Consider the following 14,710-nt stretch of genomic DNA (forward strand, 5'->3'; position numbering starts at 1 on the left):
ACCTACTCCTCCAACAGAGGACTAATATCTAGACTATACAGAGAACTCAAGAAACTCAGTAGTAAGAAAGCAAATAACCCAATAAAAAATGGGCAAGTGAAATAGACACTTCACGAAAGAAGAAATTCAAATGGCCAATAAGTGCATAAAAATGCTCAACATCATTAGCAATCAGAGAGATGCAAATCAAAACTACCCTGAGATTTCACCTAACTCCAACTAGAATGGCAATCATTCAAAACACAAACAACAACAGATGCTTGAGAGGGTGCAGAGAAGTGGGAACTCTAATGCATTGTTGGTGGGATTGCAAATTAGTGCAACCACTTTGGAAAACAGTATGGAGGATCCTTAGAAGAACGAGAATGAACCTACCATGTCATACGCTTTTTAAATCCAATGTTTACTGAGTGCTATATGCCAAGAGATATGTCGTCAGCATGTTCCCTGAAAGAGGTCACCGATTCCTCAGCGTGTCCATAAATTAGTACTATCATTCTCATTTTATGGTTGGGGTAACATAGAGGTAGAATAACATTGTGAAGACCACACAGTTAACAAGTGACAGAGAAGGTTCAGATAGAAGGCTGCCTTTCACACCTATCCCTTAAGACACCAGGCTGTCTAGTTCTTGATTTCAAATCTGCTGTAAACTCTACCCTGCTCTGCTAGGATGCTGAGATGACCCATTTCTAACTGGGTTAGTGGCCTGAATCCAGCAGACTTTCTTACCTGTCATCTATGGTGTAAGTATTTAGAATGAAAAACCCACCCCGACTTGTTACATTGAGCTTCTTCCTCTGTGCCTTGTCTCTGTCACTAACTCATCTTCTTTTCCCAGAAAGTGAGTGTTCATCAACACCAGGGCTTGAGTCTCTGTCATTCTAAACAATTTCCTTCAGAGAGCTCAGAAAAGGGATGTCAAAAATAAAAGCAGATGTTTTGTCCTGATTTCTAATTGCTCTAAAAGATAACTGACTACTCAAAGAGTGACAATGTATCATGGGAGTATCTAGGTAAAATTAAAAAATACGAGACAGGAGCCCAAAGGATGGGGAAAGGAATTGAAAATACACTATTATTATCAACTCTTTTCCTTACATGTGACACCCTAGAGGAGGGTAAAACATGATGAAAGATATATTTAATCTAATATCTAAATAAATTTTAAATAACTTAATGAGGTCAACATAATAAGAAGAGATGAAATGGAATGTTGAAAATACTCAACTAACAAAAGAGAAAGTATGAAAGGGGGCAATAAAAAATTAGCAACGTGGCAGATTATAATTCAGCTTCACCTTTCTACATTAGCTCCAGCTGGATGCACTGGCAGGACACTACACCCAACATGAATAATGGCTCAGGCACACATGGCTTTTTCTCCCTCACTTTGCAGTCCAATGCCTGTGTTTTTGCCAGTGGGCACCGCTTCTCCAGGTATTCTTTCAAGAACCTGGTTTCCTTCCTTCTCTTGATATCTATCTCCTGGGGCTTTTGTCATTGGCCTTTGACTAATAAAAAGAAAGAGAGAACCTGGGTTCTGAAAAAGAGTTGCTCTGGAAATGGCCTGTTTTACCTTGCTTACGTGGCACAAGCACACACACACAGACACACCTTTAACCACAAGGACAGCTTGGCAATGCCACCTACCTGTGAGACCAGGAAGAAGAAACTGGTGTTTGATGAAGAGCTAGCAAGTAATAATCTGCAGTTTTTAAGCAGATTATTATTATTATTATTATTATTATTATTATTATTATTAATCTCAAGCCAAAAGGTTAGAGATTCCCAAACTCTCTATGTATAAAAATTATTTCGGAATTTGAAATTTTGTATATATTCGGGCTTTCCAAGAAAAAATCAGATTTGGGGGTTGAATATAGAAATCTTCATTTTTGAATGAGAACCTCAGGAATTTGTTTGTTTATTTATTTATTTATTTATTTATTTATTTATTTTTTGGTGGTACTGGGGGTGGAACCCAGGGACTTGGTTTTTTTTTTTTTTTTTTTTTTTTTTTTTTTTAACCTCTGGGTCATACTCCCAGACCTATTTTACACTTTATTTGGAAACAGGGTCTCACTAAGTTGCTGAGAGCCTCACTAAGTAGCTGAGGCTGGCTTCAAACCTGTGCGATCCTCCTGTCTCGGCCTCCCAAGCGCAGAGATTACAGGCGTGTGCCATCACGCCCGACGAACCTCAGGAAATTCTGATACTTGGATGTGCTCCGGCTGAGACTGCAAGAGGCTGAAAGAGACTCGGTGTCAGGAGCAGGGTGTCTTGACCTAGGAGCTGACTCTAGGATTGATACACAAGTGTTCTGGGGACTGGCGACTTACAGTTTTAGAGTTAGGAGGGCAGAATTTCAGGTACTACCTCAGACCTACTAAGTGATATCGTAGGCTCATTCAAGTTCAGAAAGCACGGATGTCATTTCAGTTCAATGCATTAGAAATCATGGATTGCCCTTGAAGAAGTGAAGTGAGAGGGCGCACAGCCACTCAAGAAGAGGCCAAATAAAGCTGTAAAGAATCAGCTGGAGAACTTTAACCGAATCCAAGAGCTGGATTAAATTCAGTTACAAGGAGCCTCAGCTAGGTCAGTGCACTTCTGGGTGGCTGTACTGGCAGAAGAGGAAAATGGCTGTGTAAGAAGAATGTATATTTATTAATAAGGTTCATTTGGCCGGCATGGTGGCGCACGCTTGTAATCCCCGCGCTGGGGAGGCGGAGACAGGAGGATCGTGCAGGTTCGAAACCAGCCCCGCTGGCTTAAGAGACCTTGTTTCCAAATAAAAATATAAAATAGGTCTGGGAGTGTAGTCCGGAAGTAGAAGGGTTTCCAGAAACCCCAGTACCACCAATAAATAAATAAATAAATAAATAAATAAATAAATGAATATAAATAACATAATAAGTAAATAAAATAAATAAAATAAAAATAATAAAAATAATAAAATAAATTAATAAAATAAAATAAGTAAATAAATAAAATTTGTAGTAAACTCATTAAGGATTCATTATTTACTATACAGGGTGGAAAAAGAATACAAACACAGATGAATACTGTATACCACACATAGTATCCTGTTCTTTAACCTTCCATTTTCGGTTTTCTTTTCTTTTCTTTTTTTTTTTTTTTTTGTGGGTCTGGGGATGGAACCCAGGGGCATTTGACCTCCAAACTACACCCCCTGCCCTATTTTATATTTTTATTTTGAAACAGGGTCTCACTGAGTTGCGAAGGGCCTCACTAAGTAGTAGCTGAGGCTGTCCGAGAACCACGATCCTCCTGTCTCGGCGTCCTGAATGCTGGGATTACATGCGTGCACCACCACGCCCAGCTTCATTTTCTCATAATTATTTTTCCAAACCATTAAACAGTGTTTGAAAATATTTAACTGTTAAGATTGCTTGTTATACACTTAAGGACTTATTTCCACCGTTAGAAGTAATATCACAGCCGGGCAAGGGTGTCACATGGCTTGTAATCCCAGCATTTGGGAGGCTGAGACCTGAAGATCACGGTTCGCAGACAGCTTCAGCTACTTACTGAGGCCCTCTGCAACTCAGTGAGACTCGGTTTCAAAAAAAGAATAAAAAAAATAGGGCAGGGGGTGTAGCTCAGAGGTCGAATGCCTCTGGGTTCTATCCCCAGACCCGCAAAAAAAAAAAAAAAAAAAAAAAAGTAATATCACGTCGGGGGTGGTGGCACACTTGTAATCCCCACGCTTGGGAGGCGGAGACAGGATGATCACCCAGGTTCGAAGCCAGCCGTGCTGGCTTAAAAGACCCTGTTTCCAAATTAAAAAAAAGTATAAAAACAGGTCTGGGAGTGTAACCCGGAGGTAGAAGGGTTTCCAGGAACCCTAGTACCACCAAAAAAAAAAAAAAAAAAAAAAAAAAGAAATGATATCAAAAAGGATATCATCTTTATACATTAATGTATCCCAATATTTCTGGCTATTTATTTAATTATCCTCATAGAAATATAATTGCTAAGACTACAAATATTTATTTATTTATTTATTTATTTATTTATTTATTTATTTATTTTATGGCACTGAGGATTGAATCCAGAATCATTTTACCTCACCCCTCACCTCATTTTACTACACCCCCAAACCGACTTTATTTTGAAATGATCTCACTAACTTGCTGAGGTCCTCACCAAGTTGCTGCGGCTGGCCATGAACCTCAGCTTCTCAAATATCGGGATCACAAGGGTGTGCACCACACCTGACTTATTTTCTAAAATCTCTTGATAACTTTGCTAAGTTGTGTGAAAATGTTTCAGAAGTTGAAGAAAGTTTCATAAGAAAATAGAGACTTTTGATTTGTCGGTACTGTCTTCTTTAGTCATGCTTTATCCCCTGGAGTTTTGAATGAGTTTTTATTTTCTTTGTTTGTTTTTACATACCTACAAGAATACACACAAGGAGCTTAGTAACAGACCTGGAGCGTCCACAGTGCGTGTTGGACGTGGGCTGTGCAGAGCAGTGCGCGGTGCTAGCGTTCCTCTTCTGTCTCGTACTAACCACAAACACCAGGACTATATCACTTGCCTTCTGCAAGTCTCAGTTTTCTCAAGAGTAAATTGGGCATTACTAATTCATACTGATTTTTGTAAAGCTTTCCAGTATGTGAAGCAGAAAGTGCTATCCCTGTGAGAAAATAACCTCTCATACTATTTATTTTCTCAGTCTTACTGAAATTGAGAATTTTCTTGTTATACATTTTTTTTAATTTTTTTACTCTTTTCTAGGTACATACTCTGATTTCTATTTAAATACGAATGTAACAAAGTAAGGTAAGGTTATACTGTGTCTCCTTTCTAAGGCAAGAAGGAATATTTAGGCAAACCTTTTTTCCCATAGGTCAGAAATTCTATGTAAAAACACTAATAATTATGTTAGCTTAGTTATTTCTAAGCACGCGCACATATATGTTTGCATACAATTTTCTTATATACTTTAGTTTATTAAAATACTGGGTGCTAGCCAGGTGTGGTGACAAAGGCCTGTAATCCCTATACTTGGGAGGCTGAGACAGGAGGATCACAGGTTTGAGGACAGAATCACCAAGTAGTGAGATTCTCTTCAAACAAGTGAGATTCTCGTTTCGAATAAGAAATAAAAACAGGTGCAGCTTGAAGGTAGAATGCCTCTGGATTCAATCTCTAGTACCCCCCCCCACACACACACACTTAAATATTGACTGTTGATCATAAATATTAATTAGCCATTTTCAGTGGCTCTCATGGCATATGTTCATAATACACTTAGATTGCAAATAGACTTCTCTCTTAAAAAGTACCATTTCTCAATGTATAGTTACTATTTAGGGTAGTTGTTTAGAAACATCTCTATGTAAAAATTTAGTTTATTGGAAAGAGTGCTGTTATCCATTAGTGATGTCTGGTCTGAACACTGAAACAGGAGTGATATGTTATGTATGGGTAATTGCAGTCTTCTGTTGGAAGGAATTCTAGCTCTAAGTAACACCTTGAGGAGAATAATATTGGAAAATGAGGATACTTTTGATATTTTGTTCTATGTGAATATTTATTTTTTTCTCCTGAGTAACTTTAATCTAAAAATGAGTAATTCTAATATCAGAAATTTTGTTATTTTAAATGAAATCTAAACATCATTATAGAGTTTTAAAGAAAATGTTGATTTCAGAGGAAAAAATAGATGATTTTTTAGAAAAATTAACATTACCCTTAAGTTATATTGTCTTTAAGACTTTAGTAACCTCACTACCTAAAATTTTACTTTTCATTAAATATTTTGAAAACATTAATATGAGGAAGATTCTAAATTTTGAAAAATGATTTTTTCCTCCACTTTTTACATTTAGTAATTTTGTTTGGGCAATAATGTGTGTGTATGTGCACGCGTGTGTGTGCGCACATGCATGTGCAGGGTTCTGGAAATTGAACTAGAAGCATTCTACCTCTGGATTATATCCCCAGTTCTATTTGATTTTTTATTTTGAAACAAGGCCAAAATTATCACTCACTGGTCTTGAACCTGTGGTCTTTCTGTCTCAGCCTCCTAAGTACTGGGATTACAGGCATGCACCACCATACAGGGCTGGGTAATAAATTCTTAACAACACCAAGAAAAAGCCAGAATGGTCCTTTTTTTAGGTAACTTAGCATGGTCTGTGTGTCATCCAAAATGAATGTTCCTTGATGCTCACCTAAGATTGCAGCACAGAACTGATATGCTCTTGATTTACCTACAGCCAATTTACCATTTTCCAGTCGTGGCCACTAATATTTTGCCTATTTTGCTCAACCCATAAGTACAAAAACATTCTCTGCAGAGCTCAGACACAGCTTACATATCTGAGTTCACCAGGTTCTCCAGGTTTGTTGTGTCCTGGGGCCTTGGGTTAAGAGTGCAAATTTCAACCTTAAGGAAAGTGGGAGCCAAGAGTACTTTAATTCTTTCAGGTTTTTGTTTTGTTTTCTTTTCTCTCGAGCCCCAGAAATAATTGCTTCTCATTTGTTAATAGTAAGCCACTTCTTAGTGACAGACAAAAAAGTTTCTTGATCTATAGGACTTTTTATTCAAAGACACTGAATAGAATATGTTTAATAATAAACAATTTAAGTCAAGGAAAGATAAGCAAAAATGTAGTGACTGTCTTGATCTAAAGTTTTATGGGTTCTGTATAACTATTAATGATGTCCTTATTTGAAATACAAGAAAACTATTTGATAAATATAAAACTCTAGTCATCTTCTGGGGAGGGGGTTTGCAAATAATTGACTTTGGGTGGATTTTGGTGCTATACTGCCATCTTGTGGTCATGTATCTAAAATGTACTTTGCTTCAAAAAGGGAGGGGGCTAAACAAAAGTCAAATGCTTTTTGTGATATGTAGTGCTGGAAACACGTGTATGTATGCACACACAAACACACATAATTTCCTTTATGACAAAATGAGTCGAGTAGCCCATTAATTAAATAAACAATAAACAGTGATATAATGATTTTGGTGGCAAAACACAAATGTTACCTTTATTTAAAATAATCAGTGAAAGAAAAATAAGAAATAATGGTTTTCTTCCTCGTCTCTTCAGAATGTGTTTACATAGTATCCCATAACATTCCGACGACATAAGGTAGTAATCTGATGAAAATATAATATACATGGCAAAGTCAGATTTTTCTTATAAGACTATGTCTAGAAATTTCCAAAGCAGCTTGCTTAGAAAATAAGAGCACTTTATTTATTTACTTTTTATTTATTTATTTATTTATTTATGCTTTTTAAATTAAATTTATTATAATGGATATATAATTTTATGTGTACATAAAAATTGTAAACATTTGGGGGTCTAATGTGATGTTTTCATCTGTGTATATGTTATATAATTTTAAAATCTGGTTAAACATATTTGTCTTCTCAAACATCATTTCTTTATTGTGAAAATATTAAAAATTCTTTCTTTGAGCTTTTTGAAATATTCAGTGCATTCTCTTTATGTATAGTCATTCAACTATGAAATAGCACCTCAAAACATCTTACTTCTTCCTACTATAAGCAGATGCCTCTCTTTCTCTGCCCCTCTCTCTCTTCCCCCAGCCTCTGGTCCCCACCATTCCACTCTCAACTTTGATGCGATCAGCTATTTCAGATTCTATATATTAATGAGATCATGCAATATTTGTCTTTTGAGTTTGGCTTATTTCATTTCACATAATGATTTCCAGTTCTGTTTGCATTGTAACAAATGTTAGGATTTTATTTATTTATTTTCAGGCTGAGTAGTATTCCACTGTATACATTTACTATATTTTCTTAATCCATTCATCAGTTGATGAACACTTAGGTTGCTTCCATTTCCTGGCTTTTGTGAAAGCAGATGATTTAGTACCTGGAAAACATTATCCATTGAGAAGATCTTTATTTCTGGAAAAGAGTATTGCCTATTTAGTAGAGAGGTTAGCATATATTTCATAAGGTGACATAAAATTAAAATATTGTAATTTTATTTACAACAGAGATTTTAAAGGGAATCAGTATCTTAATACTCTTCTCCCATGGCAACACGTTGGAGTTTTCAAATAAACTTTTAATTCATGTATTGTTCTTAGGATTGATTCAATTAATTTGTGAAGATAATTTGCAAAGAGAATCTGTGTCTAGTGCTGATTGGACGCTAGAGAAGAGGACAAGAAAACATTTTCTAGTTCATTTTTTAAATGCAACTTATGTCTGCAACTTACCCCTACAGTCCTAGACCCTAGGCAGATCAGGTAGATACAAAATAATGATGTGAACCAAGAATTCAATCTGATTTATTTATTATCATTTTTATTTAGTTACTATTAAAATATAGAGGCTAAAGTTTGCAGAAACTGGGTGCTTTACTAAGAGTACTCCTTTCACTGTTGCCCAACAATAGGTCACATTGACCTTTATTTACAAAATAAAAGAATTTTTCCTTTTTTGTTATCTCCAGAAAGGTCACTTAAGACTGAAAACTAAGCCAGGTGTGGTGGCGCATGCTTGTAATTGCTTGGGAGGCTGAGAAAGGAGGATCACAGGTTCATGGCCAGCCTCTACTACTTACTGAAGCCCTCTGCAACTTAGTGAGACCCTGTTTCAAAATTAAAAATTAAAAAATAGGGCTGAGGGTGTAGGTCAGAGGTAGAATGCCCCTGGGTTCCAACCTCAGTTCAACAACATAAAAGAAGAAGGAGGAGGAGGAGGAGGAGAAGGAAAAGGAGGAGGAGAAGGACAAGAAGGAGAAGGAGAAGGAGAAGAAGGAGGAGGAGGAGGAAGAGGAGGAGGAGGAGGAGGAGGAGGAGGAGGAGGAGGGAAGAAATAGAAGGCAGAAAAAGGCAGAAAAAGAAGAAGGAGAAGGAGGAGAAGAAGAGAAGAAGGAGAAGAAGGAGAAGAAGAAGAAGAAGAAGAAGAAGAAGAAGAAGAAGAAGAAGAAGAAGAAGAAGAAGAAGAAGAGGAGGGAGGAGGAGGAGGAGGAGGAATGAAGAGGAAGAAGTAGTAGAAGGCAGAAGAAGGCAGAAGAAGGAGGAGGAGAAGAAGAAAAGAAGAAGGAGAAGGAGAAGAAGAAAAGAAGAAGAGAAGGAGAAGAAGGAGGAGGAGGAGGAGGAGGAGGAGGAGGAAAAGGAGGAGGAGGAGGAGGAGAAAGAGGAGGAATGAAGAGGAAGAAGAAGTAGAAGGCAGAAGAAGGCAGAAGAAGGAGGAGGAGAAGAAGAAAAGAAGAAGGAGAAGAAGAAGGAGAAGAAGAAGGAGAAGAAGAAGAAGAAGAAGAAGAAGAAGAAGAAGAAGGAGGAGGAGGAGGAGGAGGAGGAGGAGGAGGAGGAGGAGGAGGAGGAGGAGGAGGAGGAACTATGCGCTTTTGGGAAGGTAACAGATTCCTTCCTTCTGGGTCTCCTACAGCTTCGGGGTCTTTATCCGCAGTAGTGGGAAAGTGAGCATGATACCCGGGCTCCAGATCCCAGGAAAGAATCGTCCAAATAGTTGGCTGTTGCTGTCTTCTTCCTGTCATGCTAGGGTCTCTGATGTGGGCTACCTACCACATGTTCTTCTGAGGACTTCTTCCAAAGAACTCGTCTCCTTGAAATGTTGACCAGCCGTGGTTGACTTCTTCAAGCTGACTTGTGCCCGGGACTGATAAAGGGTGGATGAGGGGTAGTACCTCTGTCCCAGGGGTTTCCACACCAAATGACACAGGAGAGTGACCAGTGGCAGCTTTAAAGAAATATTAGCCCTTGGCCCATACCCTGAGATTCTGATTTAATTCCTTTGGAGAGAAACTTTGACATTATTATTTGTAAACGGCCATAGGTGGTTCTAATGGGTACTCTAGATTGAGAATTGCTGAAAGTAATTGGGTGACAGATTCAGTTCCACTAAATGGATCAGTTTTAACTTGTATGTTAAGAAAGCCCCCGATTGGTGTTCATCGCACACACCCAGAAATGGGCCAGTTCCTTGATATTTGCCTTTTCCAACTGCTAGACAATATCACATGCTTTACTTCTAGAGTGCATATCTTTATTCTTACTATTGTGATTCATTGAAAATTTAAATTACCAGACATGTGCCAGTATATTAGCTGAATCTTTATTAACAACAGCATATGATTGTGTCAGATTGTTATTTTAAAAAGGTGGTGGGTAAGGGAAAGAGATCTATAAAGACCTTCTCATATTGAGGAATATAATGAGGAGAAATGACAGTGCAATATAATCTCTCTTTTGTAAAACTATCATAAGTGCCAGTGAATAGGAGGTAATAATTATTGTTGTTGCTGTTACTATAATTACCACTGTTATTACTATTATGCTGGTACTGGGGATTGAACTTAGACTTGTTTCATCTCAGAGTTATACCCTCGGCTGTGTTTATTTTCTATCTTGAGACAGGATCTTCTAGGTTGCGTAGGGTCTCTTTAAGTTGCCTAGGCTGGCCTTGAACCCTCAATCCTCTTGTTTCAGTTTCTCAACTACTGGGAATACAGATGCAACACTACTCATGTTACTGAACTGTAGTTCTGCCCTCATGAGCTCTGGTGAATATTTCAAGTCTTGTAAAGGAAATTAGAAAAGTAGTTCTAAAAGCGCAGTCTCTTCGGCTTGCCAAAGAGACACCAGTGCCAACTGAAAGGGCTCCTGATGGCCAATATAGAGTTACTTAAGAAACGTAACATATAGAGCAGTTGCAGACTATAGCCCACGGTGCAAAATAAATATCTATAAATGCCGGTGGTTCCCTACTGATATAAATAAATGTTTACAAATTAAGTAAATAAATGTGGGAGAATGTGACAAATCTCTCATATAGAAGAATCCCATCCAATTGATGTAGTATTCTTCACTCATTAAGTGTGCGACTAATTGATGTAGGTATTCTTCACCTGTTAAGTGTGAGCTGCACACTGTGACTTCGTTCTAGAGTATAGTGTGGAAAGGGGGGAGAGAGGAGAGAGACCTTACAGTATAGTTACCTGGCAAATGTCATCTCTCTTAGGTAGTCAAGGTTAATATCAGGAGTCATAATTCATGGTGAGCCTATGTACCCGTGATATGATGTTTTGGGAATGGTATTTCACCTGTGTTCTTCCTTCTAAAACTCTTTACCTCCAGTCTAACCATTAACAATAATGGAAGATTTTTCTACAAAATATACTACCCTGTCAGGCATGGTGGTGCATGCTTGTAATTCTAGTACTTGTGAGGCTGAGATAGGAGGATCACAAATTCAAAGACAGCCTCAACAACTTAGTGAGATACTTAGCATCTTAGCAAGACTTTGTTTCAAATATATAGTGCTGTGGGTGTAGCTCAGAGGTAGAATTCCCCTAGATTTAATCCCCACTATCTAATAAATAAAATTAATCGTGTACTATTAGTACTACTTAAAATAGCCAAGATCTGAGAAACTGTTCTGGCCCAGAGGAGCCTAACAAGTCATGACTACTGATGCAGTGTTGTATATTGATGAATGCCTGGAGCAGAAAAAAGACACAAGGTTAAATATGTCTTTTTAAAATTCTTTTTTTGCCGGGCATGGTGGCGCACGCTTGTAATCCCCGCGCTTGGGAGGCTGAGACAGGAGGATTGCGCAGGTTCGAAACCAGCCTCAGCTACTTAGTGAGGATCTCAGCAACTTAGTGAGAGCCTCTTTCCAAGTAAAATCCAAAATAGGTCTGGGAGTATAGCCCGGAGGTAGAAAGCCTCTGGAGTCCACCCCCAGTACCACAAAAAAATAAAAAAAATTTAAAAAGTGTGTGTGTGTGCGCGCACGCGCGTGTGTGCGCATACTGAGGATCAAACACAAGGCTTTAAATAGACTAGGCAAGCACTCTACCACTGAGCCACAGTCCTATGCACATATTTAGTTAATAACACTGTGTTAATATGTGTACATTGGCTGTGACAAATACATCATACTAAGGTAAGATTTGACAGATTATTTACATAGCCAAACGTGAGTCAAACTCGGACTGGTGGTGAAGCTCGGAGGTAGATACTGTGATGGATTCCCAACAGAAACTCATACAAGCATAAAGTCAAGGTAGGCTGCTTAGTTTATCAGGAAGCACAAATCCCCGTCCTCACTATCGAGGCCTCAGCCAGGGGACTCTCACCAGTCATGGGAGAGCAGGTCATTGTCTGGAGATTGTTCACAGAGGGCATCAGTGGGATCTTAAATCACCAGGACCCTCATCATCTCAGCCAGGGAGTGCCCTGGCTGAGCCAGCGTTCAGCCTCACAGACAGCAGAGTGGAGCCCAGAGAGTCTCATCCCACAGCCCGTGGGGGCAGTTTATGTACATTTTGTCCTTGTGTGGCCTAGTCCAATAGGGTGTGCTCTGTAGGACACAGAGTCTTCTGGTGGCATTCCCCAAGCCGAGGCAGTCATATCTATCTAAGCCTACATCTTACAACACATTTACTCAAAGGGGAAAAATTCAGAGAAAAGGACATGTCCAAACATGTTCACTCAAAGGGGAAAGGTGTCAGAGAAAATAAACATAATGCATACTATTTCTAACAATCATCATACTTGTGCCAGTGCACAATATTCTTAATAATAGAATGCTGCTGGGTTCGATTCAGAGTACTAAAAAATTTAGATTAGCCTAGCCTGGCATGGTGGCACACACTTGTAATCCCTGTGCTTGGGAGGCTGAGACAGGTGAATCACACTGGTTTGAAGCCAGCCTCAGCTACTTAGTGAGGTTCTCAGCAACTTAGTGAGACTCTGTTTCCAAATAAAGTATAAAATAGGTCTGGGAGTATAGCCCGGAGGTAGAAAAACCTCTGGGTTCCACCTGAAAGAAAGAAAGAAAGAAAGAAAGAAAGAAAGAAAGAGAAAGAAAGAGAGAGAAAGAAAGAAAGAAAGAAAGAAAGAAAGAAAGAAAGAAAGAAAGAAAGAAAGAAAGAAAATTAGATTCAATTGAATTCCTAGTTTCCAACCCATACCTCCTGTGTGCGGAAGAGATTGTGGAAGACTTGAATGAGGCCCAGGGCATCAGATGGTAGTAACTCCAGAAGCAGAGGGACAGGTTTGTCACTCCTTTGGGAGAAGTAACACAGGTCTCTTCCACCTCTGTGGGCTCAAGCATGTACCGATGTGCGTGATCCACAGCAAGAAAGCAAGAGGATCACCTACCAAACTGATCCCTTTACTGAGCTTCACCTCTGTTATTTGGAAATGATACAAGTATCTGGGAGTGGAACCCAGAGGTTTTTCTACCTCCAAGCTATACTTCCAGACCTATTTTATATTTTATTTGGAAACAGGGTCTCACTAAGTTGCTGAGAGCCTCACTAAGTAGCTGACGCTGGCTTTGAACCTGTGCGATTCTCCTGTCTCAGCCTCCCAAGCTCGGAGATTACAAGTGTGCAGATGCAGGGATTTTTTTAACAGTACTCTAGCTGCTCAGGGGTCTAAGTGTGAGGCCAACACAGGCAACTTACTCAAAATAAACATAAAAAGGGCTGGGGAGGTAACTCAGGGAGAGAATTGTTTGCCTAGCATACATGAAGTCATAGGTTCCATCACCAGTAAAACACACACACACACACACACACACACACACACACACACACACCTTCTTCTTCATGAGATTTTTGTGACAATTCTGAATTAATAGACATACTATATTAAGGCTAGTATCTAGCAGTTAATGAAAGCCCAATAAATGTGAGCTGGTGTTATTAATGGTGAGTGTTTTGTCTATTTTATATCTCTTCGCAATCGGGCAAATTGAATGGGTGAATTGAGCTCACATCTCCTTTCAAACACAGTGACCCCCCCACACACACACACACCGGACTTCTGAGGCACTTGATTCTGAGTTGTGATATCAGAAATGTTTCATGTTGCTTATGTGATGCTTTTAGGATAAAACAAGAAAATTGGAAAATACATAAAACCTGGGAGTGAATTAACCTTACTTCAAACGCTACCACCCATAGCTATGCTGTTATCAAAATATGGCACCATTTTAATATTGAGCTAAGATTACTCTAGCTGCAGAGATCCTTAGCGGAGCTTCTGTTCCTCTAAAAGGCAAGATTAGTCAGAAAAGAAATTAGCACTCCAAAGCCCATTCTAGCAGCAGGTGGGTAAGCAAATATGTTTGGATAACAGCTTCAGATTTTGCTTATTTTCTTTTATTATTTTGCCACAGATTAAATGGAAATGAATCTATTTACATGCCCTCGGTACACAGGCCTTAGATATTCTGCTTTATTTTCCAGATGGGAATTAATGTGGTGGACTCTGCAGTGTCCGGATTAGGTGGTTGTCCTTATGCAAAAGGAGCTTCTGGGAATGTACCTACAGAGGACTTGATCTACATGCTTAATGGCCTGGGGCTCAGCACAGTAAGTCACTTTAGCATATTTTAATATTCATGCCTTCCTTACAGCCTCAGATCAGAACGCTTCTCAGCGAGGGGAAGCAAGGTTGAGCTCAAACTTTTACCACACATTCCTCATTTACTAAAAAGCACAGTGTGGAAATACAATAACGTTTCTTCAGGGGCTTTATAAAGTAACTCTTCCTAGAGCTCAGCCACCAATGGTGCTACCATTTCACACATCACAGTGTTTTATGGACTCCAAAGTATTTTTCCATAGATTGCCTGATTTGGTTTTGCACGTTTTGTGCGTTAGAGCTTGTGCCTTTTGCTGCCAGGACTTCTGAATTT

At 38.9% G+C, this 14,710-nt stretch overlaps 1 protein-coding gene across 6 annotated transcripts in view; it reads left to right on the forward strand.

Annotated features, from left to right (window-relative positions):
* HMGCLL1 (3-hydroxy-3-methylglutaryl-CoA lyase like 1) overlaps window positions 1-14,710 on the forward strand; it is a gene marked incomplete at both ends in the record, with an annotated part of 131,796 nt that overhangs the window by 113,509 nt on the left and 3,577 nt on the right. For 4 of the 6 annotated variants that reach the window (XM_080700270.1, XM_080700271.1, XM_080700274.1 and 1 more), the window contains one exon: window positions 14,259-14,384. The exons of the other annotated variants lie outside the window; for them this stretch is intronic. In XM_080700270.1, coding sequence (XP_080556396.1) covers window positions 14,259-14,384 — 126 coding nt within the window. The remainder of the gene's footprint in view (window positions 1-14,258; window positions 14,385-14,710) is intronic. 6 annotated transcript variants of the gene reach the window in all.

Source organism: Muscardinus avellanarius (genome assembly GCF_963383645.1).
Source record: "Muscardinus avellanarius genome assembly, chromosome: 8".
Taxonomy (NCBI): Eukaryota; Metazoa; Chordata; class Mammalia; order Rodentia; family Gliridae; genus Muscardinus; species Muscardinus avellanarius.